The 16,586-nt window shown below is 40.6% G+C and overlaps 1 protein-coding gene across 1 annotated transcript in view; it reads right to left on the bottom strand.

Moving 5' to 3' along the window:
- Positions 1 to 16,586, bottom strand: part of LOC114666239 (1-phosphatidylinositol 4,5-bisphosphate phosphodiesterase beta-1) — a 550,124-nt gene that overhangs the window by 110,950 nt on the left and 422,588 nt on the right. The window contains 6 exon segments of the mRNA XM_051919279.1: positions 2,693 to 2,763; positions 6,124 to 6,202; positions 6,204 to 6,302; positions 6,833 to 6,917; positions 10,930 to 11,012; positions 12,455 to 12,612. Coding sequence (XP_051775239.1) covers positions 2,693 to 2,763; positions 6,124 to 6,202; positions 6,204 to 6,302; positions 6,833 to 6,917; positions 10,930 to 11,012; positions 12,455 to 12,612 — 575 coding nt within the window.

Here is a 16,586-nt window from a genome sequence, read left to right on the forward strand (position 1 = left end):
AGGGCCTTGCTCAAGGGCCCAGCAGAGCAGTGGCCTTTTTGGCAGTGACGGGGATTCGAACCGGCAACCTTCGGGATACCAGCGCAGATCCTTAGCCTCAGAGCCACCACTCCGCCTGACAATAATATGGAAGAACCGTTATCTATCTGTATATTATATAGCACCTTACATATCTATCTATCTATCTATCTATCTATCTATCTATCTATCTATCTATCTATCTATCTATCTATCTATCTATCTAATCCTGCCAACTATGCTATCTATCTAATCCTGCCAGCTATGCTATCTATCTATCTATCTATCTCTATCTAATCCTGGTAACTATGCTATCTATCTATCTCTATCTAATCCTGGTAACTATGCTATCTATCTATCTGTCTATCTAATCCTGCCAACTATGCTATCTATCTATCTGTCTATCTAATCCTGCCAACTATGCTATCTATCTATCTAATCCTGCCAACTATGCTATCTATCTATCTATCTCTATCTAATCCTGGTAACTATGCTATCTATCTATCTGTCTATCTAATCCTGCCAACTATGCTATCTATCTATCTAATCCTGCCAACTATGCTATCTATCTAATCCTGCCAGCTATGCTATCTATCTATCTATCTCTATCTAATCCTGGTAACTATGCTATCTATCTATCTCTATCTAATCCTGCCAACTATGCTATCTATCTATCTGTCTATCTAATCCTGCCAACTATGCTATCTATCTATCTATCTATCTAATCCTGCCAACTATGCTATCTATCTATCTATCTATCTATCTATCTATCTATCTATCTATCTATCTATCTATCTATCTATCTATCTATCTATCTATCTATCTAATCCTGCCAACTATGCTATCTATCTAATCCTGCCAGCTATGCTATCTATCTATCTATCTCTATCTAATCCTGGCAACTATGCTATCTATCTATCTGTCTATCTAATCCTGCCAACTATGCTATCTATCCATCTATCTAATCCTGCCAACTATGCTATCTATCTATCTGTCTATCTAATCCTGCCAACTATGCTATCTATCTATCTATCTAATCCTGACAACTATGCTATCTATCTATCTATCTAATCCTGCCAACTATGCTATCTATCTAATCCTGCCAACTATGCTATCTACCTAATCCTGCCAACTATGCTATCTATCTAATCCTGCCAACTATGCTATCTATCTATCTATCTATCTATCTATCTATCTATCTATCTATCTATCTATCTATCTATCTATCTATCTATCTATCTATCTATCTATCTATCTATCTATCTATCTATCTATCCCTGCCAACTACGCTATCTATCTATCTAAATGTTGCTAGTCCAGTGAAATTAGTCATTGAGATCCACATGTAAATCTTCCTTACACTGAAAGAAACGAAACTTCAATGGGATTAAATAAGAAATGGGCTCTGCTAATATTTACTAATCAATGTGATCCTAAAAGAGAATTGATGCTTCCACATGCGTACCCTGTCTACCAAACAGAGCCAGCAGGATTTCAGAGGCGTGTGGGATTGATGAGGTCTATCTAAATAAGACTTAAGAACAACACAAGCGTTAGACTTTTTTTTTTTTTTTTTAAATCATCAGCAAATGATTTTTTGCCTCCAGCAGCCTCTTGAAATATGGAGGTACAATAGCACGGCTCCCACGCTCCAACTAATAGGCTGTTTTTTCATCTCTCAAATGCGTTGTCACTACATGTAACTGGATTTGAAATTATGCTATTAGGCAGTCTAGCCCCTCCAGTTTGATCATTAATTATTAAACTATATTCATAATAAACAGCATTCTAATTTGCAGTATGTAAAGTGTGAACATAAATCATCGGATTGATACAAGTGACTCATCATCAAATGCAAACTGGCAGTGGAAACAATAAACTTCTGTGAGGTCATACATCAGTGTTAATGTCTGTAAATTAGTAAGAAAATGACACTTCTGCTTCATATCCCAAGGTCCAGTTTCCATTACCGAGGTCAAGGATCCCTGAATGCATCACACCGGAGCGTGTCACCCTACGGGCATTGTGCCAAATCCTTTCCCTTTAATACAGTGGATTCTAAAAGTACTGAGACCCGTTCATGAAGTTGTGCTGTACATTTAACTTTAAATGAGATAGATAGATAGATAGATAGATAGATAGATAGATAGATAGATAGATAGATAGATAGATAGATAGATAGATAGATAGATAGATAGATAGATAGATAGCGTAGTTGGCAGGATAGATAGATAGATAGATAGCGTAGTTGGCAGGATAGATAGATAGATAGATAGATAGATAGATAGATAGATAGATAGATAGATAGATAGATAGATAGATAGATAGATAGATAGATAGATAGATAGATAGATAGATAGATAGATAGATAGATAGATAGATAGATAGATAGATTCCATGAGCTTCAGTCATCCAGTAATAATTACTTTACCTCATCTCCTGGTGTACAACTAATCCCATTTAGACAGAGCTTGTGTCATAACCAGTTACATGAAACTTGATTTGAAGACCCTAAAAATAAAACACCAGCACCCCCACAGTCCCCAAGCAGCCCACTTGACACAAACACAAGTATACATCCCAGAGATTAAGAGCGGAGACTCTTGGGGTCAAGGTGTTCAGTTCCTGCGCCTCAACATTTAAGGACATTTAAAATGAATTCATGCAGGCTTACCTCATCCATTGATGATTTTTTACAGTCGTCGTCGTCATCTTCCTCTTCTTCACTTTCTGCTTCTACCTCACCTGAAAAACAATTGTGTAATATTTACAGTTAATGATTACCTCAATAATGTGCACTACGAGTGGACAAGATGTGCAGAGTAAACGGGCTTCATTTTACTTTGACAAGTGATCAGTGACAAACGCTCCTGAGTGTACGCTAGCACCACAGACGTCACAGTGTGACTCGATTTAAATAATACATAAAAATTCTGAAAAGCTTTCAGCCCTGAAAATGTTGAACTCAAAAGGGTCTGCGCAGTTTGCAGTCATGGAATCAACTTTGAATTCTGAATCCCCTCAAAGTGCTCTTGAGGAGAATGTGAGGCCAGCTGATTTAAAAGCTGACGTTGAACTGCAGCGTTTTACAGAAGATGTCCCAGCGCAGAGTCCGTCATGTAAGCCAAGCGCTCTGAGGTACCACAGTGGCATAGGAAAAAAAAGATTAATCTTGTTAACGAAATATTAAAAGGGCTGAATAATTTAATTCAAATTAATAGCCTGACTGGATAGACAGACAGATAGACAGAACTTTATTATTGCAACAGGAGGCAGCAGGCGACACGCTGTTCATACACCTCCGTAATGCAAACTAATCTCCAAACAGGAATTCCCAGCACTCACACAGCGCTCTGCAAATAAACACACACCCTAATTCAGTTCGCCTTATCTCTCAGAAAGCTGAAACTGAAACATCAACATCAACAACATATTGTCAAATTTGAATATTACAAAACGTTATAAAATCACGCTTTATACATCAGGAATGAATTGTGCAATTACGTCAAGAAAAATGAGTGCTGGTCTCAGCTGTGAATACCAAAGAGTCCAGCAGGGGGCAGCACGAGCTCATAAAAAAAGAACAGAAGGCACGTCAAAGCGCTGAGAGCCGCCGAGTCAGACGGGCGCAGCGGACTGGGAGTTCGGGGCAAAATGTTTAACTTGTAAATGAAGGGAAATTAGTAATTTGAATAAATAAAAAAAATAAAGAAATAGGAATAAAATCTCTTTAAATAATTTTGGATATCAAGCAATACAGTACTATATATTGAAAAAAATGAAATAAAATCATTATAAATGTCAAAAAAACTGTTGTCCATAATACATGATTTACATCAGCTATAACTGCTGTTTCTAAGACATTATTATTATTATTAACATAATATAATTGATGTATATATTATTATTACTGTCAGTTGTCTCTGTTGTCTCTAATGCAGTATTATTATTAATGTTAGAATACGATTATTGTATATAATACATTATTATTAAAATTATAACACTGTTTTTTCTTTAATACTGTACATTATCATTACTACAAACTGAAAATAGCTCTATTCTATATTATTAATATTATTATATTATAATATTAGAATATGATTGTTGTATATCATTCCTTACTACTATTACTTTCAGTTTAGGCTGCAGTCTATAATGTATCATTATTAATGTTAAAATAGGATTACTGTACATAACAGCTTATTATTAAAATTTCAACATTGGTGTTGTCTCTATTAGTTTTAGTTATAACTGTTTTCTATAATGCATTATTATTATTATTATTATTATTATTATTTAAGTTAGAATATAACTGTAGTCTGTTTTTATTAACATTAGAATATGATATATAATTTATTATTAACAGCAGAATATACAGTAATTGTTGTCTGTGATTGGCCTACATTATCATTACTTTCAATTAAAACTCGTTTGTATATTTATTTAAATAATGCGCAATATTATCACTATAGGTTATCGTGTGTCTTATTACATCACTTATTCATTTGTGCAAAATTAGTGAAATTTAAGAGCGCAGGATGTCTGCTCTTACAGATGAACTTCTCACTGCACTAACATTACAAAAATCTTTATAGTTTTTAAAGTTTATAATGTGATTCAGTAAAATGAAACACAATACTAAATAAAGCAGGTCTTTTCTTTCATCAGTACGGTTGCACTTAATTACCCGGGCAACATCCAAATATTTGCTTTCCCTCCATTACTTCTGCTGTTGCTTTTCATATTAGTTTACTGGTGATGGCTTCTGCTCAAATGATTTTGATCCTTACGCTTTTCCTGCAACATCTAATAAGTTCTACAACTGCGTTTGGACTCCGCTACAGCAGCAGACGTTTCATTTTGAGGACGCCGAGTCATTCAAGGGGAGTTTGGGCACTCAGGTGGTGCTCAGGTTCAGCACGGTGGGAGTGATAGATAGATAGATAGATAGATAGATAGATAGATAGATAGATAGATAGATAGATAGATAGATAGATAGATAGATAGATAGATAGATAGATAGATAGATAGATAGATAGATAGATAGATAGATAGATAGCGTAGTTGGCAGGATAGATAGATAGATAGATAGATAGATAGATAGATAGATAGATAGATAGATAGATAGATAGATAGATAGATAGATAGATAGATAGATAGATAGATAGATAGATAGATAGCGTAGTTGGCAGGATAGATAGATAGATAGATAGATAGATAGATAGATAGATAGATAGATAGATAGATAGATAGATAGATAGATAGATAGCGTAGTTGGCAGGATAGATAGATAGATAGATAGATAGATAGATAGATAGATAGATAGATAGATAGATAGATAGATAGATAGTGTAGTTGGCAGGATAGATAGATAGATAGATAGATAGATAGATAGATAGATAGATAGATAGATAGATAGATAGATAGATAGATAGATAGATAGATAGATAGATAGATAGCGTAGTTGGCAGGATAGATAGATAGATAGATAGATAGATAGATAGATAGATAGATAGATAGATAGATAGATAGATAGGATAGATAGATAGATAGATAGATAGATAGATAGATAGCGTAGTTGGCAAGATAGATAGATAGATAGATAGATAGATAGATAGATAGATAGATAGATAGATAGATAGATAGATAGATAGATAGATAGATAGATAGCGTAGTTGGCAGGATAGATAGATAGATAGATAGATAGATAGATAGATAGATAGATAGATAGATAGATAGATAGATAGATAGATAGATAGATAGATAGATAGATAGATAGATAGATAGATAGATAGCGTAGTTGGCAGGATAGATAGATAGATAGATAGATAGATAGATAGATAGATAGATAGGATAGATAGATAGATAGATAGATAGATAGATAGATAGATAGATAGCATAGTTGGCAGGATAGATAGATATTATATCTATATAATAGACATACGTCATACTCAGCTTTTACACCCTGCCATCACAGAGGCTGTGGAATTTTGGACATCTTGAAGAAATGCAGCTCGGGGGGCTACAGGCCAATCTATATACGAGTTAGGAAGCCCCTTTTATTTTATGCCAAAACTGAAGCTAGAAGTTTGACGTGACTCTCACCTGCACTCGGAGAAGAAGGCTCAAATACGCTGGACGAGTCGCTGCACGTGTTCGAGGCTTGTTCTGAGAGTTTCTTTTTTTGCACTTCCATCAGATGACTTGTGGGATTTCTTTTTGTTTTTGACGAGAATCTTACCCATCAGATCCTGGGGACTTGGTAACGGGACCCCTGCTTCAAGCTAATTTAAAAAGAGACAGTCAGAAAGAAGCAGAGAAGACAAGCAGGCATCCAAATGGAGGAGGCCTTAACTGTGGAAGTTTGCTTGGGCCTCTGCTTTAACAGGTTCCAGATAAAAGGCTCGTGTCAAACAGGTTGTTAGGATTTTAAAATTGTCAACATCCAATCTGTGTGCCATTTCTGTCTTTTTCAACTTCATTAATACAGATCGTTAGAAATCAGAATTGCAACACACAGAAAGTCGAGTCTAAAAACAACCCGAGAAGAGGCGACAGGCTCTCCCGCTGTACCGGGTTCAGAGTCCCTCCTTAAATTATCAACGGTGACAATTGCCACCTACGGTTTTCATCAACCCAAAAGGTTTCATTGGCACCCAGATCTGCTCATCTGGAAACAAACGTCCAGCCCCTGAGCGAAAGGAACTTTTCACCAGCCAGGTGAGTTTTCCCCCCTGTGGCCTGAGGACAAGGTGACACCGAGCTCTCACTTTAGCTCAATTACCATAATTATTTTTGAGTATGTTATACTTACGGGGTATTTTTCGAGTGGCTCCATAAGCAACATATCACCAAATATTGCTTTGCAATATTCAGCCATCTTGGCTTGCTGCTTAGGACTGAAAAAGGAAAGAAAAAGAACAAAGTCACGGACAGTTGGTTCATCGTGCACATTTTAAAATCTAAGATGTCTGGTCTTAAAAATGAGTACTGGAGGTTAAAAGTGTGACATAAAACTCATTGTCATTTACAGTCAATGTTGGGGTTTGGTGACACCTTAGTGTAGGGACTGCAGAAATGCGTCTGTTACTCATTTACAGTTAAACTGTGCCCTCCATATTGTTTGGGACAAAGACACATTTTCCTTGGTTTACCCCATTAGCCCCCCCATGCTCCCAGACCCCCCCAACCACCCAAGGTCCACAGTGTAAATTTACAAATTAAACAATTCAGAGGTGATCAAAGTGCACACTGCTGACTTTCACTGAAGGGCATTTGCAGACATTTCAGGCCAACAACATTTTTTCGACACGGTCCTAACCTATTAAACCGTAACTTAATGTTAATTCATTATGCAAAGCAGAAGTCATCAGGCTTTAAATATTATAAATCCTGAATTTCAAAAGTCTAAGGCTTAGCATGTGTGTGTGTCCAGGTCCTTCGAGCAATCTGATTGGTCAATTTGGATTTGGTCACGTGATCCAGAGCAGAACTGTGAATGTGAGACACACAAGGAGGAGTTAAGGCTTAGGAGGCACACTGAGAGTCGCATTCAAAGATGGGAACCATAGGAGTGAACCCAAGGTGAGCAATGACGCCTTAAAATGACAGGCTCTGAGAAGCAGGCTTCATGAGAAGACGACTGGTCGAGGGACCGCCAGTCAAGAGAGGTTCAGAAACACATGGAATCGGAGAAAAGGCGCTAAGTAAATTCTGAGATACACTGTCCACAAAAGCGGAACATCGGGTAAGCCACAATCATCTCTTTCTACCTTTGGACATTTTTTAACTTTTAACTGGGAAATGCAAAGCACCGTAAACAAGCAGCCTCCTCAGCGTTAGGTTTACCCACGGAGCCAAAACATTACATGTAACAGAAACATCTGAATACCGATACAGTAACATAATCACAGTAGAAAAAGTCTGTCGAGTGTCTGCTGACATAGCAATGCAGACTTATGACACGTCCCTTGTGTGACATGTCTCGAGACCATCACCAACACGCAGTCCGACATCGCAATCAAGGCAGTAGAACGATGTCACAATCTGGAGTGCACAAGGGGGGACAGTACGACAACAGTAAAATGAGGTCACCATTTGGAACATTCAACTGTGTCGCAAATGGGACAGTATGATGATGTCACAGATAATAATAATAATAATAAATATGTATAGCGCTGTTCTCACTACACAAAGTGCTTTACAAAGTGAGTGGGGAGCCGCATCAACCACCGTCAATGTGTAGCAACCACCTGGACGATGCGATGGCAGCCATTTTGTGCTCGTAGGCTCACAACACACGAGCTGTTAGGCCAATAAGAGACAGTGAATGATTAGGGGGTCAGAATGACTCGACTATGGGGGGCAATTTAGGCTGAACATCAGGACAGTCCGACAACTTCACAATCAGGACAGTACAATGATGTCAAAAATGATAATAATAAATATGTACAGCGCTGTGCGGAGCCACATCAACCACCATCAATGTGTAGAAACCACCTGGACGATGCGATGGCAGCCATTTTGTGCTCGTAGGCTCACAACACATGAGCTGTTAGGCAATGAAAGGGTCAGAGGGATAATTGGCCAATTAGAAACAGGGGATGATTAGGGGGCCGGAATGACTTGACCGTGAGGGGAAATTTAGGCTGAACATTGGGACAGTTTGACATTGTCACAATCGGGACAGTACGATGATGTCACAAATGATAATAATAAATATATATAATGCTGTGGGGAGCTGTGGGGATGCAATGGCAGCCATTTTGTGCTCGTAGGCTTACCACACATGGGGTGGTAGGTGATGAAAGGGTCAGAGAGATAATTGGCCAATTAGAGACAGGGGATGAAGAGGGGGCCAGAATGACTCAGACCAATGGGGCGGATTTAGCCTGAACATTGGTACAGTTCAACAACATCATAATCGGGACAGTATGATGATGTCACAGATAATAATAATAACTATGTGTAGCACTGATGTCACTACTCAAAGCACTTTACATAGTGAGTGGGGAGCCATTTCAACGACCAGCAATGTGTAGCAACCACCTGGACGATGCGATGGCAGCCATTTTGTGCTCGTAGGCTCACCACACATTAGCTGTTAGGCCAATTAGAGACAGGGGATGATGAGGGGCCCGGAATGACTCAGCAACAGGGGGGCAATTTAGCCTGAACATCGGCACAGTCCAACAATGTCACAATTGGGATAGTACAATGATGTCACACATAATAATAAATATATATAGCACTGTTCTCACTACTCAAAGCACTTTACATAATGAGTGGGAAGCCATTTCAACGACCATTAATGTGAAGCCATCACCTGGACGATGCGATGGCAGCCATTTTGCACTCGTAGGCTCACCACACATGAGCTGTTAGGCCAATTAGAGACAGGGGATGATTAGGGGGCGTGGTTTAGCCTGAACATCGGGACAGTTCAACAACGTCACAATCAGGATAGTACGATGATGTCACAGATAATAATAATAATAAATATGTATAGCGCTGATGTCACTACTCAAAGCGCTTCATATAATGAGTGGGGAGCCATTTCAACGACCATCAATGTGTAGCAACCACCTGGACGATGCGATGGCAGCCATTTTGTGCTTGTAGGCTCACCACACATGAGCTGTTAGGCCAATTAGAGACAGGGAATGATTAGGGGGCCGGAATGACTCGACCACGAGGGGAAATTTAGGCTGAACATCGGGACAGTACAATGATGTCACAAATGATAATAATAAATATATATAGTGCTGTGGGGAGCCACATCAACCACCATCCATGTGTAGCAACCACCTGGACGATGCAATGGCAGCCATTTTGTGCTCGTAGGCTCACCACACATGAGCTGGTAGGTGATGAAAGGGTCAGAGAGATAATTGGCCAATTAGGGACAGGGGATGATGAGGGGGCCAGAATGACGTGAACCATGGGGATGGCAATTTAGCCTGAACATCGGGACAGTCTGAAAACGTTACAATCGGGACAGCACAAGCGTGTTTCTTTGCGCACTTTTCTTATTTTTTTTTTTCTGTTCCATGAGTACGAGAGGGTAGAATGTCAGTGTCCGATCCCAAATGATCGAAGTGCCCCCTTGTGTTATCGTAGGCTACCACATCTTACAGTTTTGGCGGGCGGTGTGTTGTTACAACAATGGTGAAATCCCACAAATCACATTCATTGGACTCTGAGCTTCAACTAGACTGTGTGCGTGTGTTCAAAACTACCCATAAGCCACCACAAAAGTGTTGTATTACGTCAGCTTCTATCCATTGTAGCTTACCATGTCATTTTTTGATTTACCCTCTGGCGCACACGTACGGGCTCATTCGAGGTATGCAATGACCTGACAGGACAGGGGTGCCGCCGCTAACCTAGCCATCTCCTTCTTGCCCAAAATGCCGATAAGCAGCATTTGACACACATACCACCACCGCCCCCCTAGCAGTGACGGAATTCACCCAACTTTGTGTTTTTAATTTCCACGACCACGAGAGCTCAACTTTTGTTTGAAGTAAATTCAGTAGTTCAAGGACACATAAAAGGGACGAGCCGGTTGGCGGCCCAAATGTTTCTTTCTGCAGACCTGACATTCCTGCACCCCGCCACCCCTCGTGTGTTTGTTTCTTTTAAGTACCACCATTGCTAATTCCCCATTCGTTTAGTCAGTCAAATCCAGAACTTAAAGTTCCTGTGATAGAACCTCATTAATTGCTCGGCACCCGCAGGCTGCCTCATTTATTAGAGGGAAGTGTTAATGAAAGCTAAAAGTAAAGATCATGTAATCCTGTGTCAGCCGCCATGGCTACAGAGCGCATATCTTAAGATAAGACAAGTTAATGCCGACGGACTGAGAATCGGAATCTGCACAACAGAACATTACGTCTCGTTTTCACTTACGAGTCCACGTGATTTTCAAAAGAGAGAATGATAGGAAATGGAGAAGTCTTGAATGCACAATCGGCAATCGCTTCAATGACCTCCTAGAAAGGCAAAGAAAAAGACAAAAATGAGCAGGAAATCACAAACAAAAATGGCTTTAGATGTCTAATTAAGTTACGGCAACATGTGGCAGTGTCTGTTGACGAGGATTTGAAAGAGAGTGCAGGTTATTTATCGTACAGGCTCTTCACCGTAAGGACTGTGGCGCCATCAAACTCAAGATGGAGCACCACACTCAGTCACACCAGGCCAGCTCGGAGTCACCTGTTCATCTCTCAGTAAGGCTGCAAATGCTTTCAATCTTTCTAGCCCACTGTTTTTTAACTTCTGCATCAAGGGGTGGCAGTATGGATTTGCCACATAAATCTTTGGGACGTTAACTTTGGGAACGTGAGGCCTCCATCAAGCACTAGAGCAGGCCATTGGCTCCACTGGTTTGTCCAAACTAGCCTCACCCCAAGCCAGCCAGCTCCTGCACTACAGCCTCAGGCTGCGGCCTACCCAGGGCCGCAAAACGGGGAAGCTGGCTTTAAAGTTCAAGAAGACGGGAAGTAGGAAAAGCGGACAGGAAGCACGCAAGGCAACTGAAAAATTAAAACAGAGTCCGAGGATCAGGATTTATGGGAACATGCTGAAGAGTGAAAGCGCTGGTCAAGAGAGGATACCGGAGCTGAAGGTACACTTAGGACAAGAAATATCACATTTATTAAAATGTATTCTATTTCCTTGACAGGTAATGTGAATGGTATAAATAAACATATAAATTATGTAAGTGCCATGGAGGGTAGGCGGGCATACAAGCTGGACAGAAATAACAGGACTAGCAGAAGCCAGCAGTCAAAGCAGCTCAATCCCCCAAGTTACAGGTGGCAGTGGTCCTCTCGTGGCATCCCAGTTTGGACACCCGAGTGAGCTGCATTAGAGTTGGAGACCAGAAATGCAGTCTTAACGGGTGGTGGGCTGTTGGGGTGCCTGGGTGCTATCAGGGGAGGACCACATGACCCAGAACTGTAGTACCCCGTAGAACAAGAAAGCATTCCTGAGTCCTGCTTAAAAAGGGGGCCTCAGGGAGTCAAAGTCGGGAAGCAGCGGGCCGGCAAAGGAAAGTAGAAGACCCAACTTGTCCTGGGATGGAATCGTTAATGGTTGTGAGATGTTGAGGGGGTACAACCGAGTTATGTTATGTCGCAAAATGAGAGCAGGAATAAATTGTGTATATAGAAAAAAAAATTCATTTACAGCTAATAAGTGGACACACTGGCTTTACAGGACCTGGAAAATGTGGATGTCAGGAAAAACAGGAATGCTGACCACTACGGCTAACCCCCAAATATTAAAAACAAGTCAATGACAGCCTGCAACAGACACAACAGAGGACATGTACTGAACAACACACAATTACGGAGTTCATCAGAATTCCATCTAGTGGGCTGATGTTGCGCATCACTTCCTGTTCATATCCCATTTCAATTTCATTTTTTACCTTGAAGGATATTTCTGTTGTCATGGTGAAGCCGTGTGTGATGACAGGCTCCTCTTCTGCGGTTCGTCCCTTCCAACAGTCCAGCTCGACACAGCGACAGCCTGACAAGAGCACTTGTCGATACATCTCCACTGAAGAGTTACCAGCCAGCTGCCCAGCTGCGATAAGACAAAAGTGGGAGAGAACAAAGACGACGACTTGTTACTGAGCGGCAGGGCCGAAATGAAATAATCGGCCAACTGGTCTCCGGATTCATAATTGGGAATTTATGGGCCCTCAGTCTGCATATGAGCCCCGGTGCTTATGTCACGTCATGCCTCTCTAAATATTAATGGGACTACCAGCCCACATGTATCATACGCCAATTACACAGAAATGCCTACTGCACACATACACGTTATATTAAGCTATTTAACGAATATATATAAATACACAAATATGACATGAGTAGGAACAATGCGCCACACTTGAGGGCTCGTTTCTGTGGATTTTCAGCTCGTTATCCTAGAAGGGTCCATTCTGTCAGTCGCTGTGACAGGGAGGTGACAGCCTGGCATTGATAGCTCTCAGATGACAGTGCTTTTTGCATAACGATTTGCCCATCCAAACCATTAAGCACTTCTGCCTGCTTGGACACACCTGACATTTTTCTTTTTTGTTTTGTTACTGAAGACACCATAACTTTATACGTATGCACTGTCACACATGTGTCACGTGGGGAACATCATCAAGGCTCAACCAAGGTATACCTACCAGTCCAGGCGTCTGAGATACCACGGGCACTGCTGCCTGTGTCTCTTTCACCCAAAGACCAGAGAACAATTTACTACTGTTTAGTCTATTGTGACCAGCAGGTGGTGCCACTGAACTCCAAAACCCCTGGCACGACCACACATACATACACCTGTCACAGATGCAAATGCAAGGTTTAATAAGCAAATACCCAACAAAGGCTTCCTTCTCATTGTGGCACAAGCACAACACAATTCTTTCTTTCTTTCTTTCTTTCTTTCTTTCTTTCTTTCTTTCTTTCTTTCTTTCTTTCTTTCTTTCTTTCTTTCTTTCTTTCTTTCTTTCTCTCTCTCTCTCTCTCTCTCTCCACACCTGCTAGGTGAGTACTGCCCATCTTCTATACCCGACTCCAACTCACCTGGATGAGTTCGTGCAGCTTTTTGACCTGGGAGCACATCCGGATGCTAAGGCACAGACCATTGGAAACACTTCCAGATCAAACGAAGGCCTTACAAAGTAGAGATTACTAATCCTGGCGGCCCCCCTTGGAATCCAACAGAGCTGCTACACAGGACTACAAGTCCCAGCATGCCTGGCAGGTGTGTGTGTAGGAATTCTAGGCCAGGGATGCTGAAATCTAGTGCACTGGGGGAGCAAATGCTACGAGCAGGCTAACCCACCCCCAATTCTGCCATTATATTGATCTCATGGCCAGATAAGGTACCCAAACCCGTCCTGACAAGGACACCAGTGTACCGACTTTTGTTTTGGTGGGTCATGCTGGTCTCCTGGCTGAGGCAAGACAATCCCTGCCTTCCCTCACTTGCTTCTGAAGGGCTGGCCTCCCATTGGGTGAGGAATCCTGCCCCATCCAGGCCAGGACGTCCTGCCCGAGATCTTCAGTTATGCTCCGGTTGTCTTGTGGAGTTTGACGGGTTTTAAACCCCTTTAGTGGGCATTTCGAGTTATTCTTGAAAATAATCTGAGGGATTTTTTCTAAAAATACTGCAAAGAGGATTTTTTTTGTTTTGTAGAGGTTTATTCTGCCAAGAAGTTCGGGTCTCTAAGCCCAAAAAAGTCCCAAAATACTTCAAAATGCCCCACTATAGGGGCAGAAGGGGAACTGTCAGACTTCGGCTATTCACAAAAATGCAAACACAGGCTCTTTATAAATAAAATGTTTAATTTCAACAAAAATTAGCAAACAAGCAAGTCCCCCCAAAAAAACATTCAAAAGTCGAAGTTACAAACAGTGGTGTAAATTCTAAAGAAAGCACATAATAATCACAAGAGAAACTCACCAACTCCAGCACATTCAATGAACCGCAAGGGACTGCTTGTGTTCTCAGCTGTTATAGGGCTAAAGGCAGCCCATAGACGGTGATGGACAGGAGGTGCAGGTTAAGTGAATTGCAGATGCTAAGTTGGCCAGTGTGTGTGTGTGTGTGTGTGTGTGTTTTCACCCTGAGATTGGCTGGTACCCTGCCAAGGGGTTGCTCTTGCCTTGCAGCCCTGCTCAAGATAAGTGGGTTATGAAATTGATGAATATATATATATATATATATATATATATATATATATATATATATATATATATGCAGCTGGAGATCCACGAAGGGAGAAAAAATGAATCACGTATCATAAAATATTTTTTTTTTTTTTTTTATTCCTGAGCTTTCAACCCCTATCAGGGGTCTTCATCAGAGGATAATGCTTAGACATACAAGAATCAAGGCAATATATAGAAACACATTCAGTGGGGGGGTGGGTGGGTGGAGGTGACTAAGTCAGTATGATCAAGGGGGGGGGTTGTATAGTTTAATTATTGTGTACATGTCCTTCTTAAGTTGGCATATGCTGGGTTTATGTCCAAGTGTCTGTTGATGGCGTTTTCATCTGATAGCCAAGACTCGGCCAACTCTCTGGCACTTTTAGTACTGGCCTTAATTTTACTTTTACGTTGTCCCAGTTTAATGTGTGTCCTGTCGATTTAGTATGTGCATATATCAAAGATAGTGCGTCCTTTCTTCTGACGGCGTTGCGATGTTCCTGTACACATGTTGAGATTCTTTTTGACGTTTGTCCTATGTATACCGCTGAGCAAGAATTGCATGGAATACTATAAACTGCGTTTCGTGTTTCGGCTGTCGATTCTTGTTTTTAGCATTAAACAGGAACCGTGCGCAGATTGTTCGTGGGTTTATGTGCTATTCTGATGCCCCACTTGGTCAGGGTGTGTGCAGTGCTTTATGACACATTATGGTGATAAGGGAGTGAATGCCAGGTGGGGTGGGGGTTCTGATTTAAGTCGATTGTATGCTGATTCCTTTGGCGTCTGCTGTGTAGACTCCGATTAATGAATGTTTTTGAGTATCCGTTCGAGGTGAAAAGGTGGAAGAGATGGCGTCTCAAAAAAAAACAAAAAAAAATTGTTATTATTATACGTATAAATTATTATATGTGATTCGTTTTTTCTCCCTTCGTGGATCTCCAGCTGCAAATATGCAAACCGTATCACAGACCTTCTCTTCCATATATATATATATATATATATATATATATATATATATATATACATACATACATATATATATACATACACATATAACAGAGCTCTTATTACTGCCTGGAAAAACAGCAGAACATAGTCATATACACGTCATGCTACAAATCAATTCTACTATTGGGTTATTTGTGCCAGCTTCAGAGAGGAATACTTCGATTTCATTTTGTTTTAACCAGCTGTTAAGGTCCCAGAAGCCACAAGAGGGAGTCTAAGCTAGGGGAAAAAAATACACTCGCCTATCAAAGCGGGCTTGTGTCAGACTTAATTTGAACTGATAAGTGATTTAATGTTTTGGATCAGACACCATTTGTTAATCCTTTGAAGCAAGCATTTATTTTTTGCTATTTTCCCTATTTCATTCACTCATTTTCCTACTACTTATTCAAATAACACATCCTGATACATTCAATTCCCTATATTTATAGGCACAGAAATAAAAAGCTATAATAAATAAATGAATCAATTAATGAATATATACTGTATATATATTATATTCATATACAGTATCTATATTATATTCATATATACATACACATATATTGTCACACATGGCCATCAGAGGGTCACCCTCCAGATTCCTCCCTGGTGTTGGGCCAAGAGGGTGGGGCATTGCCGCTAACTGAGTCGTCTTCCTTTGCCTCCACAGTGCTGAGAAACTGCCCACTCAGGGCAACTGACTCCGCCTCTTCCAGTCTCCGGACGATAAAAGCCCAGCCACCTGGAAGGAGGCATCATCACTTGCTGACTGGAAACTTGGAGGTGGAGCGCCCTCAGACCCCAAGCAAAGTGATCAAAGAAGCCTCAACAGGCAATGATTTTGTTAGACAGAATGGC

The sequence above is a fragment of the Erpetoichthys calabaricus genome, chromosome 15 (assembly GCF_900747795.2).
Source record: "Erpetoichthys calabaricus chromosome 15, fErpCal1.3, whole genome shotgun sequence".
Taxonomy (NCBI): domain Eukaryota; kingdom Metazoa; phylum Chordata; class Cladistia; order Polypteriformes; family Polypteridae; genus Erpetoichthys; species Erpetoichthys calabaricus.